The 23,897-nt window shown below is 41.8% G+C and overlaps 1 protein-coding gene across 1 annotated transcript in view; it reads left to right on the top strand.

Annotated features, from left to right (window-relative positions):
* Window positions 1-23,545, top strand: part of LOC144781589 (protein Daple-like) — a 316,346-nt gene extending 292,801 nt beyond the window's left edge. The window contains exons 26-28 of the mRNA XM_078660504.1: window positions 1,401-1,691; window positions 6,364-6,423; window positions 19,670-23,545. Of these exons, the coding sequence (XP_078516630.1) occupies window positions 1,401-1,691; window positions 6,364-6,423; window positions 19,670-19,725 (407 nt within the window). The 3' untranslated portion in view covers window positions 19,726-23,545. The remainder of the gene's footprint in view (window positions 1-1,400; window positions 1,692-6,363; window positions 6,424-19,669) is intronic.
* Window positions 23,546-23,897: the final 352 nt, after the last annotated feature.

Genomic DNA, 23,897 nt, shown 5'->3' with positions numbered 1-23,897 from the left:
GCTTGTCTGCAAGATAAGCGGGGGTTCTGGTTTTGATGGCTTTGTAAAGTATGCAGCTGGTTTTGAAGATGGTATGGGTTGCCAAGGGAGCCACTGGAGTTTCATCGGGATGGGGGTGATGTGATCATATTTCTTCCGGCCCTGGATGAGACATGCTGCAGCTTGCAGGATGTCCTTTTGTGGTGCCAGTGTGGAGTCTGGGAGGCCATGAGGCCATGAGGCATGGCATTACCACAATCCAGATGCAGGAGTACGAGGGCTTGAACAGCAGTTCTGAACTTACTTACTGTAAGAAATGGTTACACTTTCTTTAGAAGAGTTAGCTGATACCAAGTTCTCTTTTTATTTGGCAGTGTGTTCCTTGAGGGTGATGTTGGTATCCAGGATGATTCCAAGTGATATGGCATTCTGTAAAAGTTGGGGTTCAAAGCATCAAGTTTAGCTATTATTCCTTACATATATTCATCAAAGCTAACTTAAACTGTAGGTGTGCCACCACTCAGGCTCTACTGTTAAACAACTCTTAAACTCAGGGAGAGAATTGGAGGGGCCAATCCAGAGAAACTATAGAGATTTGCAGGAGGAGCCCCAATTGTCAGTCTCCCCCATGGAATATGTGTCAGAAAATCAGTGTCAGACATATAGTCTGACGTGGCTACAGTGCCAAGGACTATCCATTCTACATATTGTTGATGGAAGAAGAGCAGAGGAGTATGGCCCCGGGAATTAAGTGGTGAATTGACTAGTCACTCATAGCAGACTAAGGATTGAGCTGGTTGCTTGCTTGATGGAGTAGAACATGAAGACTTGAATTCTGGCCAAGTCTAGTGAAGCCAGATTTGGATTGATCATTAAAGGTCAGATGAAAGCCCTGTCATATCTCCCAAAAATCTTTCCTGGCCGTTTGTGATTGTGACATAAAGTGTTACACTCATGGCCTTCCACCTATCACATTACCGTAAGTCTGAAAAAATATACTTTTATGGTTACTAGTGAGTAATAGTTTTCTTTACTATCTTTCTTAACTCGTTGATAACAGTTTATTGCAGAGTTTTGTGTAGCACAAAATTGCCAGGGACTCTACACAGCATACGAATTTAGTAAAGTTTGCTTGTGGAGAAAACACAGGCTAACTACAACACATTTTCAATGCCTTTTCTGTAGCTGTGCCCAGTCGGGACACAACATTGTGTAACAACTCTGTATTCATGAAGTAGTTGTTTTGTGCCTAATTTGTGTGTGAAATATGCTTGTGCTATCTATTCTGGTGCTGTGCTGTACCCATACTTGCATTAAGTATTTTTTGCAGACAATTCCGTCTTCACCCAGATTCTTGCACTAGATTTTTATGTACCTTCACCCAGATTCTTGAACTAGATTTTTATGTACCCTTTTTCCAGGTGCCAAGGGTGGGCCTTTCAGTGCCCCCAGCTCCCCTGTCATTCTGCGCCGGGCCAGCACTGCTGCCATCACTTTGGACCCACACCGCCTCCATGCCCATGTGCATACTCGCAAGCTCAGCTCTCGCTTGTCGGGTACGCAATCCTTCAGCCCAGGCGACAGGGCCAGCATACCTCGAGAGCGCTTCCGGCAGAGGCGACAAGGCTGGCAGGAACGTTCGGGGGAGGAGGCTGCACCAGGTGCTCCCCGTCCAGTCAGCGGGGACAGTGGTGTCCTGGAGGAGGAAAGAGGTAAGGATCACATTTGAGGGTTTCATAGACATGGCTTTTCAACTCACCCACATCCCTATTATAAATAATAATTACTGTGGCCAGTCTCTTTTTAGCCTTGTTTCCCCTTTGTCTGTCTTGTGGTTCCTGTTGCTGTTTGTAACCTTCGTTCTGGGAGAGAGTACGGCCACTTGCCGTGCCATCCAAAAGAAGGCCATTTCCCGTCATCCCTCCTTTTCTTAAGTCTCATACATTGATCAACCTCACCATCCGGTTGTAGGATGTTTCTCCAGCATCTTCTCTTACACAAACTCATAACCCTGGGAAAAGTTACAGAAAGGAAGCTGTTTGTGTTAAAAAACATATTGATTTGAAGTGAATCATGTACTAGAAACAAAAATAGAAGATGCATTTTTCGATCAATGGTATCATCTTCAGGACATCCTTGAATCTAAATCAACAGTGCAGTAGTTTTAATAATTTATGAATAAGTGAAAATTGTCTTTGTTAGTAAATGTTTACTAAAGGTCTGAAACCTTTCTTTGTCTTATAAGCGTTTTCGCCACCAAATTCATATCCTTTGAATACTTCTCCCACTTTTTGTATCAATTTCTGTTGTGTGCCTAATGTTGGTAAGGTATTATTATTATTATTATTATTAGCACTTTTAGAGCTTATGGCTACCCATAGGCATCCTTACGCTGGAAGTAACCGCACATAATTCTCAACGGGACAGGTATCCTGTTACTGCAATATGTTTTGAAAGAGCCATGTTTTAAGCCCTTTCCTGAAGGGGAGCAGCCGGTTTTCGGAACGCAAGGGGAGGGCATTCCAGAGTAAGGCAGCTCTGTATGAGAAGGATCGTCCTCCCACTTTTTCCCTTTGGATGCGGGGAATAATAGCTAGATGAACAGAAGAGGAGTGCAGTGTTCTGTGAGGGAGATTGAAGGAAAGCTAGGATGGAGAGATCACAGGACCATTGCCCCACAAGGCCTTGTGGGCAATGCAAAGAGACTTAAACCTAATTCTCTCATCTACAGGCAACTAGTCCAGGGAATTTAAGGCCTGTCTGACAGACTGCGACCTAGGGTTGTCAAGCAACAATCTGGCAGCACAATTCTGGACCACCTGAAGTTTCCTAATCGTTCCTTTTGGGATCCCAGGTAAAGGCGGTTACCATAATCCAATCTGGATAAAATGAGGGCCTGGACCATTAGTCGCCTAGCAGTAAAGGGCAGAAAAGGGAGTATCTTCCGCAACATTCTGAGTAGACCATAGCAGGTGGCCGCAAGCTTTACTGCCTGATGGTTGAATTTAAAGGACTTATCTAGCCATATGCCGCCAAGACTCTTGATGGAATTTGTGGGTGGAGGGGAGGGCCTAAGCAGCTTGGCCAGTCCAGTACCCGATCCAGCTTAAGATTGTTGCCCAGGATCATAAGCTCTGTTTTGTCTCCATTGAGTTTGAGACAGGAGTGTTCCATCCAACTTGCCACCTTCTCGAGGCAGACCTCCAAGGAGGGGGTCTTGTGCTGGGTTTAGAGAGAATATCAATTGAGTTTCATCAGCATAGGTGACTATCAAGATCCCAAATGGTGAACAATGTCTGCCAAAGGTCTCATATAGACGTTAAATAGTGTGGGGCTCAAGTAGGATCCCTGAGGGACTCCACACTTGAGTGGCAGGCTGTCGGAGAGACTACCGTCTTTGAATACCTGAAAAGCCCTTTCTTTCAGGAAGGATTCAAGCAATGTGAGGGCAATCCCCGAGATTCCCATGTTCATTAATCTTTACATAAGTGTGTTGTGATTAACCGTGCAAACGCAGAGTTCAGATCGAGCCGGATGATAGCAGCCGATCCTCCTTGGTCAAGTAATCTTTTAGATTCTTCAACCACTGCTAAGAGAACAGTCTCTGTGCTACGTTGGGGTCTGAATCCCGTCTGAGTAGAGTGGAGTAGGTTATGACTTTCTAAACGGTCAGAGACAATCTGGTTGACATATTTTTCCGATTTCTTGCTAATCAATGGAAGGCAAGAGATGGGCTGGTAGTTCCCTAGCATCAAAGGATCCAGGTTCGTTTTTTTTAACAACGCTTTGACCATAGCGAGTTTCCAGGCCACAAGAACTTCGCAAGTGATAAGAGAGATTTATAACTTTGAGAACAGCAGGAAGAATCACTTCAGTGACTTTGGCTAAGACGTGCAGGGGGCCGGGTCAGAGGGGAAGCCTGATTTAATTTGGTGGAAGATCTCTGAAAGCTTGAGAGGATCCATTTCCAGAAATTCCACGAGTCTAATATCAGTGGGGAGCAGGTGAGGGTCTTCACACCCAGGCAATACTGTGGGAGTGGCAGAGTGAATTAGATAATAACTGTATTGAATTTTCTTGTGGAAAAAGCTGGCAAATCATTGCATAATCTAGGTTGCAATGCTGAGTTAATACCAGTGGAAGGATTAAGTATTTTTGGCAATGTGAAAATTTCCCGTGGGGAGTTTCCTGCCAACTTAATTTTTTCTTCAAAGTACAGTCCTTGTGCTTTAACAATTTCTACTTTATAGATTTTAATGGCAAGTCTATAACTCTGCTTACTTGCTTCCCCCATACTTTTTTCTCCATATTCTCTCTGTTCGCTTAAAGTTTTGTTTTAGATCACGCAACTAGGGATTATATACCAAGTGGACGTTTTTTCCTTAGCTCATCTGGTAAGAGTTCATTGGGGAATTATCTGATCCAGAGAAGATGCAATCCAACGAGAAAACTTGTCATATGCAGTGGTAGGATATTCATCTAGAGAGGGTCTGAGGTCAATAAGGGATTGTTTCCAATGTTCTAATGACAGTCTGGAACACATGCGGTCCTTGCCATGAACGGAATTGTAGTAACACGATGATGACCCCACTTCCCAAGTTATTGGGATCAGGAAATGGTCCAACCAGATTACTGGAAATGGGATCAGGAAATGGTCCAACCAGATTACTGGAAATGGGAAGAAAACTCTGAGTCGTTCGTCATTAGACAAAACTGTGTCAAGCATAGGCCCTTTGTCATGAGTGGGCCCCACCGCCCTCTGTGTGAGCTGAATGACTGCCATATCTGGAAGCAGAGAGGAGGCTTGTGGATGCAGGGGCTCATCCACATGTATGTTGAAGTCTCCTAGTAAAGGGAAATTGGGTCTACTAGCCATATTAGGGGTCACTCTGGCAGAGAATGAAGAAATTTGCCATAAAGGCCCAGAGGTTTATAGATGAGGATACCTGAGAATGTGTTAATGGGCGTTAATGAAATAGCGAACGACAAGCTTTCGCAGTCAGCCATTAGGTCGGTTTTAATGCTGCAGTTACAATCATCCTTCAGAATATCTGTGCCTCTACTGAGTTCATGATTTCTATGTTTAAGGGGGTAGCCTTGAGGAAGAGTTTGGACAAGGTCCGGCTCAAGTCAGCATGTTGCCATGTTTCCGTTAAAAGCAACGCATCAGGTCGTTCTTCTTTGAGGAAGCTAAAAATTTCTAATTTGTGTTTGGGGATAGATCTACAATTGATTAAATACATTCTGAAGTTAATTTAGGACTTAAGGGGGGGTTAGGGGTAGTGGTCAGTTGGGGTGAAAATGAGCACTGACAGCATGATACTGCTTCCTTATGTAGGCACATTGAATGGAAACAATTATTATTCACCAATCCCCGCAATGCTAAGAGTTGATTAATGGAATACATAATCTTACTTACATTAGAAGATGTGGAATACCTGTCCCCTTGTCCTGGTTGGACGTGCGCAGACGGGCTTGCCCATGGCGCGGCTTCAGCATGCCAGCGGCGCATCCAATCATCCGGTCTCATTTTATTGAAGACCCTGGGAGACTGGAGGGCTAATGAAAATGGCATCTCCAAGTGTCTAAGTAGTGAAAAAAAGCAATCTGCCGAAGCAGTAGCTTTCAAGTTAAAAAGGTTCAATAAAAACAGTGCAATACAGATTTTTAAAAGCAAGGTGAGCAAATTCAATTCCCAATGTATTAGCCTGAGTTCCCCTTCCCCACAATGAGAATGGAGGTCATGTGCAGCGCTAACCATGCATCTGTGCATAGGGTCTCGTTTTATATAAGACGCCAGGAGACTGGAGCGATAACCAAAATGGCGTCTCCAAGTGTCTCTGTAATGCAAAAAGTAGTCTGCCTAAGCGGTGGCTTTCAAGTTAAAAAAGTTCAATAAAAACGGTGCAATATAGATTTTTAAAAGCAAGGTGTGCCAAATTCAATGCACAATGTATTAGCCCAAGTTCCCCTTCCCCACAATGAGAACGGCATTATAGGGGATTGACTGTAGGGAGTTAGAGAGGATACCCAGGCTAGTGAGCTATTGTTACAGAAAAGAACCCTTTTCTTCTGAAATGGAGGGTGATGTCTGATGGGCTTACTGAGTTGCAGGAAGAGTAGGTGTGGAAGTCTCTCAAGGTCTTGCATAACTGCAGCATGATTCCTACTGGGAAACAGGGGGTTGCAGACTTCAATGTATATGAGTTAAATCTAGAGAGAGAAAGAACAGGTGCAACATAGTCTGTAAATTATGTGAAAACCCAATGTGGGAGGTGAAATTATGTGCAATATATGTCCTAGAGCTTTCCCATCAGTAGATCATGTTCTCCAAATAGCATTACTACCGTTCTGCATTGACCTACTATTATGTTCCCCCTGCAGTATCTCCAGAGGACCTGGATCACACCCTGAACACAGAGAGTTCTGGATCCAGCAGGGAAGGTAAGACACGGCAAACAGCACCGTAGACTAGTTTTGACAGTATGGAAGCCTGGATGTGACATACAGTGGTGGAGGGCGATAGGTCAAAAGAATAGTTGTGACAGAAGGGGCAACTGGTACATGAATGTGAAAGCATGAGAATTGGAAACTGTGTGCAAGCACAGGACATAAGGTGTGCAGTATGAAAGACCAGATATGAAATAATTGAAGACGGGCAGTATGTTTCAGTATAAGGATTTGTTCTTTAGATACATATAATGTACAAACATAGCACCCACTATGGCCAGAGGGCTCCTTTGCATGGGTGCTAACTCACATGTCTAGGAGCACCAGCTGACAAATCCTGGTGCTAAAGAAGACTAGAAGTCTCCCTAAAAGGGAGAAGTAACACATACTTAGGGCCCCATTAGGATAACGGGCGGGTCGCAGTGGCGATCCGCCCGCCAAAAACCTCCGCCCGCTCTGCATTTCCCCCTGCCACATTACCATGGTGGGTGGACCCGGTGGATGGAAAGACCGTTCCATGCACAACATGGCAGGCACTGCGCGGTGCCTGCCATGTTGTGCATGGAAGTGCACAACATGCCTTCCTGGCATTGTAGTTGAAGACAAGGTGAGAAACCCAGTATACCCTTGGGCCAGCAAGGGACTTTGTTCAATTTGTTAATAGCAGCAAATAGGGGACTCTAATTTATTAAGAACCCACACTACTAAACATTAGTGGCTGAGAAAATTATTTCTAAAACAAGACAATAATGTTACCACACTAACAGAGTAAATGAATACAATAACCAGGTTTTTTTAGTCAAAAGATTATTATTTTCTTGAAGACAAAAAAAATGTATATTTGATTTAACAGGGTACAAAAAAATGCATTTCAAATATACAAGGGGTATTTCATACACTCCTATAATACATAAGAAAGAGAGTCCAAACTGCTGAAATAAAGCAACACAATGACTTCAGCTCCAAGATAAAATGAAAATCAATCGTGATTGATGACTAACGTGCAGAATTGTACTCAATAGTCGACGTTTCGGTCTTTGCGAGATTATTTCATAAGACCACTACTTCAATTGTAGCTGGTGTGACGTCACGATTTGTCAAGTTGTGTAGCGAAGCAGCAACGTTGTCTGCATCTGCGGCGAACAGCGTATTTTGGCAATAGCAGCTAATAGCTAGCCAAAATACGCTGTTCGCCGCAGACGCAGACAACGTTGCTGCCTCGCTACACAACTTGACAAATCGTGACGTCACACCAGCTACAATTGAAGTAGTAAACCTCTTGAAATTGAATGGTGGCTGTTTCTTTCTAACTACATCCTAAGTACTTTCTACATTTATGCTCCTGAATCTAATATTGACAGTGTCCCCACCACCTGATTTACATCAGCCAATACCACTGACCCAATTAGGAAGTGGACTCTACATGGTGTGCAAGGGTCATCACTTAGATGCATAAAGCCTATGTCCTGATGATGGTCTTATGAAATAATCTCGCAAAGACCAAAACGTCGACTATTGAGTCCAATTCTGCACGTTAGTCATCAATCACGATTGATTTTCATTTTATCTTGGAGCTGAAGTCATTGTGTTGCTTTATTTCAGCAGTTTGGACTCTCTTTCTTATGTATTATAGGAGTGTATGAAATACCCCTTGTATATTTGAAATGCATTTTTTTGTACCCTGTTAAATCAAATATAAATTTTTTTTGTCTTCAAGAAAATAATAATCTTTTGACTAAAAAAACCTGGTTATTGTATTCATTTACTCTGTTAGTGTGGTAACATTATTGTCTTGTTCCTGGCATTGTGGCGGGCGGTGCTGAGTGCACCGCCCGCCACAATGTTGGGAATGCAGGATGGGCACATTAGTATGGCGGGCGGACTTTGTCCGCCCACCATACCTGTGGGAAATGGGTGTGGCGGTCCCCTACATCCCATGTTGTGCATGGAACTGCAGGGGGATACCATAAGTACCTCCCATGTGCACCACCCAGAATCCCTGGGGGCCCGCTACGGCCCCCAATGTCAGAAACTGCCTGCCTTTCCGTGGCGGCAACGCAGGTCCCCGCTTGCCTGGTAATATGGATGGCGGTGTCTACCAGACACCGCCACCATATAAACTGCTTTACAGCCCGGTAGGCAATCGGGCGGATTGCCTACTGGCGGAAAACCGGTGGACGGTCTTCCTGTCCGCCGGGGTCCACCCCCCGCCATGGTAATGTGGCGGGGAAATGCAGAGCGGGCGGAGGTTTTTGGCCGGCGGATCGCCACTGTCATACGGGCTGGTGGCGATCCGCCCGTTATCCTAATGGGGATTTTTCAGCAGGAATCAAGGCAAGTATCTCAGGGATGTGGTTGCGTTTTTCTACGGTGCAATAGAAAGACATACATTTTTCATAGCACGAGACAGCAAAACATAAAAAGGACCATAGTATGTCATGTTATGTTTTGTCACAGATATTTTGTATGTTACACATCTGCTATTTTCACTGGATCGTTGGTGCTGTTTGGTGTATAACGCCTTCTGATAAGTCAGCCCAAAAAGTACAATACTCTGGGAATGGGAGTTGTGAGGGGGTGGGCCTTGTTACCCTCATCCCCAGTCTGTTTCGGTGATTTCATACACTTATTTTAATTGGGGTTGTTGGATCTCCAGAGTATGCATCAATTAGTTTAGCATCTATTGCTTGCTCTTTTTGTTTAAGCATTCTTAGGTGGTTGTGTGTCTTGGCTTTCAAACATCATGGTCTCCCTGCCCCTGAACTTGATATCTTGTGGTTGTAGATTATCACCACGGAATTCTCATTCTCCACCTACTCACAAAGAACAAGGAACAAATACTTCACCATAACCCAGAGTCCCTTCAGGGTGGTGGAGAAAAGGACGTGGCCTCCGACCACCTCTCAGCAATCCTACTGTGTGGGGCTTACTGCAGGCAAAAGGATGTCTTCTTGGCCCCTAACGACCCTCAGCAGACAAGGGGACTTCATCCCCCAACCAGGAGTACGACAGGAGGCGCGTTTGCAGAGTAGTGTAGAAAAGGGGCGGGGGGGCCTCCAGCGAGTTGCCGGCTTTTTAAAATATTTTTATTTTTTAGGATTTTTTTCTTTTTGAGGAAGAGGGGCCATGTGGCACCGCTTCCCTCAACCATTTTGGGCTCCAGGGACCCCATCCCTCATTTTTCATTTCAAATCCATTTTAATCCGCCAGGGCCCAGCCTTAATTATTATTATTTTTTTTAATTCAAAGTGAGGGGGGTTGAGTGGCCCCCCCTCTAAGGCTATTTTCAGCCCTGGGGATCCCATCCTGCCCTTTTTCTTTTTTGTTTAAGGGGAGGGGGCTGGGAGGCCGCCCTCTCAAGGCTCATCTCGGCTCTGGCACCCATTCCCCGGGGCATGGCCACCTCGTTGGCGACCGCAGGGGAGTGTGAAGGCTCCCGAGGTCACAGCCACCTCCCTCCTCCTGCAGGAGCTGACATTGCTTTTTACACAAAAGGAGCTGCTGATATGCAGCTCCCTGTGCAATAAAACAAACTGTTTGCTATGGCATGGCGGGAGCAGTGTTCCCGCCATGTCATAGCAAACTGCAATGTTCCAGGGGTGGTCACACCTGGACATATCTGGAGCAGGCCCTGAGGGGTGATAGTCCTCAGGGCCATGTAGGGCTCCTGGAGGGGGGCCACGCGGCCCCCCTTCTTTATTCAAATTTGCCCCGGGGAAGTGGTGGGCCCCGGGGTCCGCAAATGACCCCCTTAATTATTGTATGTGTGCCCCAGGGATGTGGCAGTCCCTGGGGCTGTGTGGGTGGCTATAAATTAGCCCCGGGGAGGTGGTGGTCCACGGGGCAGGGGTGGTCCGTGAGGCTCCCCCACATAATTGGAAATAGCCCAGCAGAAGTGGCTGTCCTAGGGCCGGCAGGCGGGCGCATTGGGCCCGCCCGCATTAATGATGAAAAGTGCCCCAGGAAGGTGGCGGTCTCCGGGGCTTTGATGAGCCTTATGAGGGGGACACCATGTGCTCCCTCCTATATTTACCTAAAGACCCCAGGACCTGGCCCACCTGGGGGTTATTTCAGAGCAAGCACAGGAGCATGCGCTTTTTTTTTTTTAAACATTGCCGCGAATTCGTGAATATCGCGATTTTGCATTAAAATTTTAAATCTGCGAAGTACTGAATGCTGCAGAAGGGAAAGCCAAACTTCACAGGAAAGAATGACAACCTATCAACTCTAGCAGCCCAACTTCATAAACAACCAACTGTCACAGTTCACTTGTTTAAAATAGTTCTGGAAACGGGCTGTTTTTAAAAACATTGTGGTACAAAACTATTTATAAAATATTGACATCAAAAATATCGACTTTACATACTCATAATGTAAAGCATCAAAATAATGACTACAATAATATCGTAGTCCAAGATATCAATATTATATTATTAAATGTATGTATATACGTATATTTATTTGTAAATTATTTACATTTAAAGGTACATTATTATTTAAAAAGAATATATTCAAAAAATGTATACAATTAAAAAATATTTAATAATTAACATATATAAAGTAACAGATACTTCTTAAAATACATGTAACCTGATTTGTTAAACAATTATATAAAGAAATATGTATAGTGTTAATATATAAATTCAATGAATGTGTATATAAATTGTATCTATTGTATGAATTTATGTATGTATGTATTGTATGCATTTGTATATAAATAGAAAGTATATAAAAATATTAAAAATATAACGTTAATAGTTTAGGGAAAAATGGAACACAATACAACATTAAAATATTGTTAATTTTGATTTCAAAATATAAACCCAGTCATAAATTATTTAACTATTATATCTTTTTAATGAACTATAACAAAAGGGTATGTTTTTAAAAAGTTTAAAAGTGGATAACCTAAAATAATTAAACAATATTAAATAACGAATATATAACAATATATATTTAAGATATATTTAAATTTAACATGCTGAGTGCACAGGAGCTGACATATTTTCTTTTTATTGTAGATCTGGTGTTTCCAATTCTGTTGATAAAATAAATAAACAGAAGTTGACAAAATTAATTTGCTGAAAATATGTAAACAAATCTAACTCCAATTCAAAATATATATTAAAATCATTACAGATTAAAACAATTTAAAATGATGTAATGCAAACCCAATTTCACAAATAAGAAGGAAAATACATAAATTGGCAGGAGGCAGAATTACTTATTCTAACTCCAATCCTGCAAACGTTGTAAAGTGCATATGCTTGGAAATCTAGTTCAACAAACACCGAGGACAATGCAAATATATAGGAGGATTGGTTTTAATAGTCTAACTACATTCCAACAAACACTTGAAAAAATTGATATATTTTGGGGTAGTGGTGAGATTACCTTCCTAACTCGAGTTCAACTAACATTGAGGAAAGTGCATACATTTTGGGGGTCAGATTTATTATTCTAACTCCAGTCAAACAAACATTGTGAGGAGGGCATATGTTTGGGGTGGCGGGTGCGGATAGTTAGATTTAGCATACTATCTCTAGTACCAAACATATTTGGAATAGTGCAATATTAATAAAAATGGTTATAAAATTAGTTACAGAACCAAAAATGTTTCAATTCATTTCTATTTTTTCAAGAAGCAATCATTCTTAATTAATATTCATTTTACATATTTATTTGCCCCTCAATAAAACTTCAACTCTAAACGAAAAATATATTTAAATACCTTAAAAATAACTAAAGATGTAAAAAAATGAAGTATTTAACAATTCACATAATTATTGTAATAATCAACTAAGATGAAATATTATATATTATATTTAAAGTACCATGCAGCCAATGCCCCCAATAAAATTCACACCCCAAAACAAAAATGGATTAAAGTAATTAAAAATAACTAATCTTGTAAATAAATATTTACAATGTAAACATTTATATAATGGATCATTTAATATCAGTCTTATATATGGTAAATAAAATATGTCCAACCCAGACCCCAATAAACATCATAACCCCAAAATGAAAAGAATTTACATTTTTTTTAAATAATTAAACATGTAAACAAATAATAACTATTTAAAAATTGCATAATAATGTATAAATCAATGAACATTACAAATATACCATAACAACGACTACCTGTCCAAGCCTTCAACAGACTCAACTACCAAACGGAAAGAATACTTAAATAATTTAACATGTAAATAAAAAAAACTACTAATCGAATAATAAACATTATTAATAAAATAATCATTAAACATCATGTGATCTATATTTTAATTAAAATACTTCCTTCACAAATTCCCATAAACCCAGCAATCAAAACGATAGTTAAATTTAAGATAATTTTAATATAAAATTATTAAATTAAATCTCACAGTAAAATAAAGAAATAAAAGCATAATAGTTTATATTAAAACAGTATTATAGTAAATAATATTTAGTAACCATTTTTAAAGAGCTAAGCTTACCTATACATACCTTTGCTATTTTTGTCCATAATACATTATCAGTCATGATATTTTTACCACAGTGATTTGGTCACATGATATTTTGGAGTCAAATCAAGGTGGAATAACCTGGTAATTAAGGGGTTGATTAGGATGGCAGGCGGAATCACATCCGCCCACCACCTTATCGGGAATTGGGACCGCCCGACAGGCTGTCAGGCATTATGATGCAAATGCCTATACTTTGCATTGCTGCGGGTGCTACTGGCTTCAGCACCCGCCGCAATGCAAAAATAGGGATACCTGACATATCTCTGCACTACGTGGCAGGCACCATGCGGTGCTTATCGCATGGTGCGGGGATATGTAGGGTGGTACCATAGGTGCCCACCAGTGCCCATATCAGAGGGCCATGGGAGAAGAGGGGCCCGCTGCGAGCCCCCAAAGTCAGTTTCCGCTTGCCTTTTCTTGGCAGGTTAACCACCATGAAAAGGCAGGCGGAAAGGGACATCATAATCGCTACGGCGGTGTCTGGTAGGCACCACCACCGTTGTAGGGATATGATCTGCCTCCGAGGCACTGATTCACCGGTGGGCTATAAATGAAAGCTCAACAACAAGACACTGCAGATCGTGTTCAACACGTTGGAGAATTCCAATCAGATCTTAAATCAACAAGAAATGGCAATTTTATGCAAGTAGACAAGCATAGACAGGATTGTGGAGGAATGTGTTTTTGATTCTATGGTGAGGACATATGCCTACTGTTTTCCTACTTTGTTCTTGTCCCCGAAGTTTAGGTGAAATAGGTTCATTCTGATTGCTCCAACCTGACCCGAACAATATTGGTTCACAGACCAACTTAATCTCGTAGAGGTGGCTCTTATTTCTGTAGACTGTATATTCCTGTAGACTCTAAAGACATTGTCATCTACACAAGGGCATAATCTACCAACAGCAAATACAAGGGCAAAATAGAAAAGGTTCTGTATCTGATGTTCTTTTAAAGGTTTTCTCCCTTTTTCCATCCACATCATCAAATATTCCCTTCTTTCTGGAGTTAGCACAATTTAAGCTGGGTTGAAGCACCTACCAGTTTAAGCACGTCTCACAGCCATAGCAGGTTTCAATGCACTCCTAGCTGCTAATCCCTAGATGCACCTTTAAGAGTTTGTCCAAGGTCCTTTCGGAGCTTTCACACTGACTTGATGTCTACCTGCGAGATGGGAACTTAACATAGTCTTGTTAGACTCGAAGTGAAGCCCATTTGAACCAATCCATAGCGCAAGTGTTAAATACATGTCATGGAAAACAGCGTTAATTCCGCGACAAGCACCAGTCATGTGAGTAAGTGAAGTTCAGCTTTCATAGTGAAAGAGTTCCTCCTCTTTATCACTATAGGCAAAGTGATATTATGCACAAATCTGCATTTCTTTCCAAAGGTACTGTGGAATATTCATCTTAGGGAACTAGTCGTACTCAAAGCTTCCTTCCCAAAACCCATGTAGATGCAGCAAAGGAAGCTCTGCGTGTTTTTCATTTGTAGTAATATTTGGAGTTTTACTTTAATAAAAAAAAGAATTAGATCTTCAGGAAATGTGTCTGGCTATTTCTGTCATTCGCAAAGCCTCAGAGAGCGTACCCTTAATCGAAGCAAATAATTTCAAGGTGGGTGGCAGTAGCCAATATATTCTGCTATGCGAAAGCAATTGTTACACTCTAGGAGGAGTGTGGCAGCCTCAGCAGTTCTCTATGCTGGGTACCCCTTTCGGACATTTGTCAGGCAGTGACTTGGAAAAACCACCACACATTTACCTAACAGTACTGCCTAGATGCAGGGCTAGTACAAGCACTTTTTGATCATCCTTCGATAAGGTGAGTCTCTTTCTATTTTTCCTACCATCTGTCATATTGATGTCTACGATAATGTTTTCGTACAGGTGAAGCATGTGAATATATGAAATATCCAGTGCTGGAGAAAAAAATTGCCTATCACTGCAGTTCTCCGGCATTGGTATCTTTCATAAAGATTCACATGCGGCCCTGGCTCCTCATCTGAAAGAGGCTCACCTGCAACTAGATCTTCTTTGCACACTTGTGCTTCACATCCGAAAAGAGATGACCTGTGGGAGGATGAACCTCAGGGCACTTTCACTCTATTAGCTGAAGTGCAGGATTTTCATTGAGGTGAGTGTGCTACTAAACTGACCCTGGTTTAAGTTAAGTTAGGTAACTTGTATTCTCATCAGTGGCGGCCACTAGTTCGGATAATCAGTGGGGCAGGGCAGAGGGGGTTTGAAACGGGTAACCGTGGACTTAGTGTTAATTTGTTAGAAATAGAACATGACAGAGAGTCCAACCTCACAGTCCATAATTGCTCATAATTCCCTTGCCTCGCCCTCTCCTGTTTTGTTGGTCTCTGTTGAGGACTTATGGTAGCCTGGCACAGTCTCACTTATGTAATTTTTTCTGTGTATCAATCTAGCTTTGTTGTGATGGTTGAAGACTAGATATCTCCATAGGGAGAGCTCTATTTCAACCATTCTGCCTCTTATCCTCATAACAGGTGACAGTCACCTCGTGAGGGAGTCATAGTCATAGGCATAGTCAAAATCCTTTACTCGATCAAATACAAAATGATCATAAAAGTACATTTAAAAAAGAAATGAAAGGATTTTCAATATTCAATTTCATTTAACATCCGAAATATAGTAGTTCATTTTCATCTTACTAAAAACATTTTTAAATTAGATCTATAAAAGATTGACCATTTACAAGGTTTTACTCCTATTACATACTTTTCATCCAGTGACTGGTTCTAGTGCAGACTTTTTCCTTTTTTTTATGCTGCCCAGAGAAACGAAGCTAGAGTAAAACAAGTCAAAGGATCTGATAGACTCTTTAAAATATATAGTGCCACCCTACATTGTTTAAAATTAATTTTCTGCAGTATCGGTTTTAAATAACTGGTCCTCTCCTTCTTATACATCGTGAGAAAGTCGCATTAGAGAATTAGTCAGTTCAGGTAAGACAGTCTTTTGTCAAAAGTTAGTAGTTCTCTATGTGGTGATATATGTCTCGCCTTCACTAGGCTCTGCTGGCGTTTTCTAAACTATATGAAGCTGCTTTGGTGAGAGAGATTACCTGAGCGTTTGTCCACAGGCATGTCCTCAAGGCGATTTTTGAAAAAGGTTTATGTACTTCTAGTTGTTCTGGACAATGAGTTTATGTTATGAAACAACAAATGGTCCTGCTTTGATTTGTCCTCTTTCCACTACTGGACAACGAGTGAGCTATGCACTCCCTTGATGTATATAGGGCCGTCTTGCTATGCTTATTTGCTACGCTTATATAGAACCAGGGCCTTCGAGCCCTCAAAGTCATCTTTTGTTACATCTGGGCTAGTGTGGAAAATAAAGAAATCTCCTTCGGCAGTCGCTGTCAGGAATAAGTCTGCGGGGCATATTATCAAGGGATTTATCTCCGCTTTTTTGGCTTTAAAAGCCAAAAAAGCGGAGATAAAATTATCTCCCTATCAGCAACAGGGTGCTAACACGCAAATTCGCATGTTAGCACCCTTTTTCTCTACGCTTCCCCTCGCATCTCTAAAGAGATGCAAAGGGGACGTTCCAGAGAAAAATAATAGGAGAAATGTTGTTAAGCGACATTTCTCCTATTATCAAGGATATCGCTAACCCTGTTAGTGATAAAAAAAAAAGCAGCGCTAAACACGGTTAGCGCTGCTTTTTTTACACCTGGTATTTTCCTGACTTAGCCATGATATCCTATGGAAGGTGGATATCATGGCTAAGTTTGTGAGCCCCTATCATCAAGCTAACGCCAAACTTCGAGAGATTATCGTTGGTTTTCCAGCGATAATCTCTAATTTGGCAGTTAGCGCGAGGATTTTTATCACTTCTGAGATAAGCGTTGCTGATAGCACGCCATCTCAGTGATAAAAATCCACGCTACCCGGCGATAATTATCCTAGCGCTAAGTGCACTTAGCGATAATTATCGCTGGGGCTTGATAATATGCCCCTGCGTTTGTCGAATGTTAGGGTTTATCTTTTTTCCTCTTCTGCACAGATTCAGGCTACCTCCACTAGGGATATGTTTGCAGCTTGAATAGAATCTAGAGGGGGTTCCTTCCATAAATTTGGAGTTTGCAAATTTGGTACCCCAAACATTTTTGTCCAGCATTACCAAATTGCTGTATCCCCTGGTCTGGAGTTTGCCTTTGTTGAATTTGTACTTTTTTATATGGCCGATTGCATCCATCACAACTGATTATTGTTTCCAGAGTGTTGTGAATATATTTGCTTTCCATTCTCTGTGTGTAAATCAAGATCAGCTTGGTGTGTCCAGTATACCTAAGGATTGTGCTGATAACGTTATACGAAGAGATAATGGCTCAATTATTCACCCGTGATCTTCATTACTCATAAAAAGTGCCTCTTCTCACAACTCCACAACCTTCTGTCCAGCTGTATGCTTCACCACTCAACAGATGTTTGGAAAAAGGAGGGAGACAGACAGTGTCTTAATATGTGCAGGTGGGGAGCACCAACACTCATTTGTGGTGACCTGGGCTTATTTTGAATCCTAAAACCAGGGCACGAGTCGTAGGTACATGACGTGCACCCACTATTTTCACAGGGTAGACGCTGTTCACCCTGCCAAGATGTTGGGCCCCATAGAAATATGTTGAACTTGTTCCAGTGTAATTTTCAGACACCTGGACATGTTCAACAGCTCCTGCGCGTTGTTGGCTTTCCATTCCCAGTAGCAACGTGTAGGCGGGTAGGGGTTTTTTTTCACCTCCAGCTGGGCAAAAGACAAAGGCAGAAGTTAAGGGGTCATCAGGCCTCCTTTTGATCGAGTATCGGACTGGAGGTGTCCTGGAACCTCACACTTACATGCAAAGGAAAGGAAACAAAAGCACACAGCTTGTTATCTCTTCACAGGTACTTAAGAGATGCATGCTTTTTACTTTGTCCAGTCCCTGTATATAAGTGCACGCACTGTCAGAATGTCAGATGGGCTTGTCTTTCCTAGTATTTACACAAATAGCAATTGAAATAGCACTCTTTTATTTCTTTGATAGTGCTACTCATTTCAATACAGTGATAGAGCTCCTTATATAACATACACCGTATCCATTCAAAACAAATCATGTAAGTGTGCAAATCAATGTTTAAGATGTGTTTATATGAGATAGTCAGGGTTGCAAGGTATAGGAGTCAAATGCCCTTCATAGCTCATTGTGGTCTACTAGAAGGATTACAATTTATGAACTGTGAGTAACAAAAGGATATTGGAGTTCAAAGCAGTAATCCACTTGCCTATCTGCATAAAATAAAAATCTGTGATCTGCATGTTACATGATGTGCTTTGCAGGAGACAACCATTTTTTAAAAACATATTTTACTGAATTTTCAGCTGGCATATGCTATAACATACACATATCAGAGTACTATTGCATAATTAAGTGGTACATTTATGCTCACAACATTTTATAAGATGTACACCATATGTGTTGCAATATCATGAATAACAAACCCGAATAAGGTAGCAACAAAATAGGGGTTAAACAATCCCCAAATGCCCCCCCCCCCCCCAGAACAGTGGGTGATTATGTTTTGCAAGAGACAACTTAATCTTCTATACTTCTTTGATTCAAAATTGGGACTACACAAAATACAGATCTCTTCAACAAATGTGTTAACCTCCAGAGTTGTCTCACCATTATTATTATTCCCTGGGATGTATTGGGCACCTCTGCAGCAGATGCCTTAACCCCATAAAATATTTAAAAATGCAGACTTTGCAACCAATTAAGCAGAACAGATCTACTACCATGCTTTTCCTTGTTGCCAATTTCTTTGTGGCAGGGCTTTAAAAAATGTATTAGTTGAGGCCCAGATTTTGCGCTAGGATTGCTCCTCTTTTTTTTCGCACAACCCGACTCCAAATCTCAATTGTTAATTATCATAATGCACTTTAATGTACTCATGGTACACCTGATAAACATACGTGTGAGATCTTAGTTTCTGATGTCACTTCTTGTGATGTCACTTCCAGGGAGGTCCCTTCCTGTGGTGCCACGTGGAATGTCACGTGTTTCGTGACATCATGTGCTATGATGGCACACGTCATGATGTCACTTGCATACTGCCTAACTTGATAATAAAGCAGAAGGGAGAAAGGTAGAAAAGAATATGAAGCAAAAGATACAAAAACGGTGACAAAGGGAGAAAGCAGGGGGTGAAAAAACCTGTAAGACTAAGGTAAAATGGCAAGAAGTGAAGAATGGTGGAAGGGAGGTATGAGATGGAATCAAAGCTAGACAGCCTTGATATTTGGCCCTGGCATTCAGCACAGCAGATGGTAGGTTCTTAAGGAAAACGATGCACCCCTTCATATACATATTTAAAAATTATGCACTGAAGACCAAGGCTCATGTAGGTAATGATAAACAGAAAGGTAACATGGCCTCTCCTGGAGGTTCTCTGTCTATTTCCAACAAAAGGAATAACACACAGAGGTTGCTTGTGTCCTGGCTGAGGCAGAGCCTCGCTAAGTAAGGGCTGTGGCGAGGAAGTTCGTCGTCAGGCTAATAAAGACTAGAACTAAGTAATGGGGCACTTGGGCTGGTGGCTGACTGATGGGGTAGTGGCTCATTCGGAGTCCGCTGGACGCCACCCCGACTTGCTTGTGTTTGTTTCTCTCGATTCCCACATCAGAATCTCATGTGTACACCCATTTTCTCTTTCTCTCTCTCCAGCCCTGTCACTTAGTGAGGAGAACAACTCGCCGACAACTTTGAAGCTGCCACCGTGAACTGGAGCCCCGTTCCCAAAAGACACTGAGAGAGCCTTCCTGCTTCGGATCGAGTCATTTCGAAGCCTAAAGGACTTGTGTGCCCCTGGGAAGTTGATATGCCACTAGCATGGAGAAGATAATAACCAGCTTTGCCTTTCAGCAGTGGGCTCAGGACGAATTTCCTAATTGAAATGGAAAAACTTTCCGAAAACCAAGATGCAATCTCTCCAAATTTAAGGAGAATACTTGAATTCTGACTTACAGAAATGTGCGACAGGCCAGTCCAGAAAAGAGATTGTTTGCTTTGAACATTCTTCAATGAAAAGCAGCTGTCACTCAAATGGAGATAGTTATAAAGCACTTCAGAATTTTAATTATTGGTGACATTTATCAAACCGTATCACACAGTAATTGTGAGCATGCGCTATTAAACTAGGTTTGTACTTCAGCTGCAGTCCCTGCCCCAGTTAGCATGTGTCTTCTCACAGGGCTGTTTGATTAATCAGTATTACCTTTCCCTGCCAGCAGATGTCCCTGTAAGAGCATTAATTTATATTTATTTTTTTACTTTGTTTTTTCTAACGCATGAAAGGTGTATGAGGATTGTATTGACTCACTGTGGGTGGCGCCCTGAGCTTTTTCCTTCATGGGTATCACTCTGCACCATGACGGGTGCATGGTTGCAATGGCCACAGAGGTGCAGTTTGGTGTTGTGTGACGCAGCGCTTAGCAGTGCGATGGATGGAGAAGTGTGAGACAGAGGTGCCAAGTTTATGTTTTGTGGGTTTTATTAAGCCGGCAGCATTAATCAGGTCTTCACTTCCCTTCATGGTATTTCTTTTGCTCACAGTCCACTAAGCTTGTTATTACTGTATATTGTTGCCCATTCTGAGATTTGTATGTTTATTTTTTGCAGTGTTATATAGCGCAAACTCGACCCGAGGGCATTGGAGCCCTTTACATGAGCACCAGTTACATTACTACACATGAACACAGTCACTGTTTGGTAGGCACGGGGAGATTACGTGATTTGCTTAGAATCACAGGAATCATTGTTCAGCGCTGACGCAGAGACTCGGGTTTGGTTCCCCAGGTCCAAAGTTGGCAGCTCTAGTTGTTACGCCACACCCCAAGCAGGTAGAGGTTGGAAGGAGAGATGGTCGAAAGATCATATGGGATGGATTTTGTTATTATCATCCCATATATCATTGACATTGTGCGATGAGGAGGGGTCATACCGTGGTCGGTTGGGACCTGCGGTGGTGGACTATATTATAGTCCTTTGTTGGCCAGCAGTCAGTGGCACATGTCTACAGTTATCTCATGGCTGTTCAGCTGATGATGGATTGTTGGTTGTTGGGCACTGGTACAGTACTGGGTGACAGATATGACCTGTAGCAGTTTTGTCTCATGTGAGCATGAGAGGCCAAGAAGCCTAAAGGAATTATTATGCAGCCCGTTTGAGCAACAGGCAGCAGCATCATTTCTGGGTGCCATGCTTTTGGTATTAGCAAAGGACAGAAGGATTATTTAGGAATTTACATTACCATATAATACCAAGGCTAGACACAGGTCAGCCCTTTATAACTTATCTGGACATAGAACGTTGTATGCTGGTCAGGCTGTTCCATATCTCTGCACTGTAGACTCCGCATTGTAATTGAAGGACTCATTATTGTTCCAGGGCTTGTCTCACAATTAATAAAGGAATAGGGGCATATTAGCAAGAACCTTGTTAAAATTATCGCCGTAAAACGGCGACAATGGGCTTGCTAATATGCGTTATAGAATTCCAATAGAAGCCCAGGTTAGATGTCCTGCACATCTAACCTGGGCTTCTATTGGAATTCTATAACGCATATTAGCAAGCCCATTATCGCCGTTTTGGCGCCAGTTTCCTGCTGCTAAAACGGCGATCATTTTAAGGAGGTTCTTGCTAATATGCCCCATAGTTATTTGGTAACAATCATGTTTTTACCTCTCTTCTGAAATGTAATTGTTCCTCGATGCTTCAAATCTTGGCTGGTAGTTAGTTTGATACTGACTTGTACCGAGAAAGCAGTGCCTCCTATGAATTTCTTACAGTAAATGGTATGACGATCCGCGGTACAAGTGTGTAGTGCAGTGTCTTAATTTGTTTGCAATGCTTGAATTTAATTTATAGTTATATTGGTCCTTTTCTGTGGGAACATCTGTTGATGATGCAATGTGCCTTGAACATTGCTCATCTAGCTACCAACTAGCTAGTTAGCCCATGGCTTGCTAGTCGGTCCTTCGTGGTCGCTGGGGTGGAGAAGTAATCCTACAGCAGCAGTTTTGAAGCAGCATTTTAGATTAGTTGCATTTTGCATACAATAAAACTGTGGGTGCCGAGGTACAGACTATTGGCAAAACTGAGCTTAGAAATTATAAGTGTGAGGGAAGATGTGCCACAGTGTTTTCATTGTGTAGAAGATGCTTTTTATGACCTTCTTTATATATATCAAGGATAGGTCTGAATCATTGGTTACCCCTAGGTCTCTTACCTCTCTTGATGTCACTGGAGGGGCCTCGAGTTTCTGGGTTCATATGTTGGTAGGAGGGTGTTTGGACCATTGTCCACAGGTCATGATTATTGTCTTTGTGGTGTGAGCTTTAGATGGTTACTCATTATAGACATGCATTTAAGGAACAGAGGAAGTCATAAAGTCTTGACTTGTAGCCGTCTTCCAGGCCATCCATTTTTTAATAATGTTTCACATATCTTCTGAGCTGCAGCAGGGAGGTCAAACAAACTAATCAGGGCAGACAAAGGGGTTAGGTACATTTTGAATAGAAGAGCAGATACGATATACCCCTGAGGAACACCACAATGTTGGGTATTATGTCTGATGTGAAAGGTGCATTTATAATAGTAAACATGCAATAATAATTGCAACAAAACAATGAGTACAAAAATACAGTTATGTTAACTGAGGAAAAAGCGCCAGAGTCAACACATTATTACAGAATAGATCAAATAGGGAGTCAATCTAGCTAAGAAATAACATAAAGAAATGTGCATTTGATTTTTTTTTAAATCTGGTAATTCATTTTACCCCTAGGAGAAGAAAGTTCCAAAATGTCACATTTCTTGTTAAAGTCTTAGCAAAGGTTGATTGATTAAAGAAAGTTGGAGTTTATCAAGGCAAAGGATGTGCAGCTCACTCCTGGAAACTTCGGCGCCTCCTTGATGCAAATCAGGAATGTTTTTACAGGTGAATAGTTTATGTGCCTGGGAGCAAATCACAAACAGCAACCTGGTCTCCGTGAGAAGCCAGTAGACTGTGTCCAGGAGCAGGTGGCATAATCTAACTTGATGTCACCAACCCCTTCTCTTATTACTTGGCTTTCCCTCTCAAGGGTCATGCTATGTCAGTAGAAACCCCAAACTGCCAATCGTTATCACTGTAGAATTTTTTTCATTTCCCTCCGAAAGGACTGTGGTACATTAGCTGCACTGACAATGCCCCCTCCTTCCTCCTAACATAACCCATGCCCCAGGAGTTATCATAATGAGAACAGAATGTAGGTTTTCCACAGTAGAATGGATACTTTTGCAGTGCTTCTGGCCATCGCCAACAAGGTTTAAACCTAACAACAAATTGGGATCTCCCTTCTTCGAGACACTTTCTTCAGCAGTCCTTCAGTCTTTGGACAGCAGGTGGCATTATATAAACCAAAAGTACTCAACGCCCAATATGTAAAGTCCTATATGTTTTATATGCATCCCTTGCATGTCACTTTATGTACTGTTTGAGAGAATATATGTCTGTTAGTTTATATCTGAGAATATTAATAAAGCAAGGTCTGATTTTAATATTGTCTTTCAACTCATTTACTCATTTGACTTGTGAATCTCATTTGAGCTCACACTGAAGTTAAGAACGGTTTTCCATGTGTACACACAAACCCAACAGCGGCGGACGACAATTGTTTGCACCTAAACCAGTAAGTGACATTTAGTGTCCTGTGCATATGCTTCCGGCACTTCCATCCGTTCAGTGCCACTGGAGACCAGAGAACCAGAAAACCTTCAAAAGGAAGGTGTACCAGGAAACTAAAAAGCCTTTACAATTCGCAAGATTTTTACAAACGCAGACCGCAGGACATATTCGTTTACCGACAGGACGCGGATCCTGAGCAGGGGCATTGTTTGGGCCTCTTACACC

Source organism: Lissotriton helveticus, chromosome 9, assembly GCF_964261635.1.
Source record: "Lissotriton helveticus chromosome 9, aLisHel1.1, whole genome shotgun sequence".
In the NCBI taxonomy this organism is placed as follows: Eukaryota; Metazoa; Chordata; class Amphibia; order Caudata; family Salamandridae; genus Lissotriton; species Lissotriton helveticus.
This window is presented reverse-complemented; position numbering and strand designations above follow the sequence as displayed.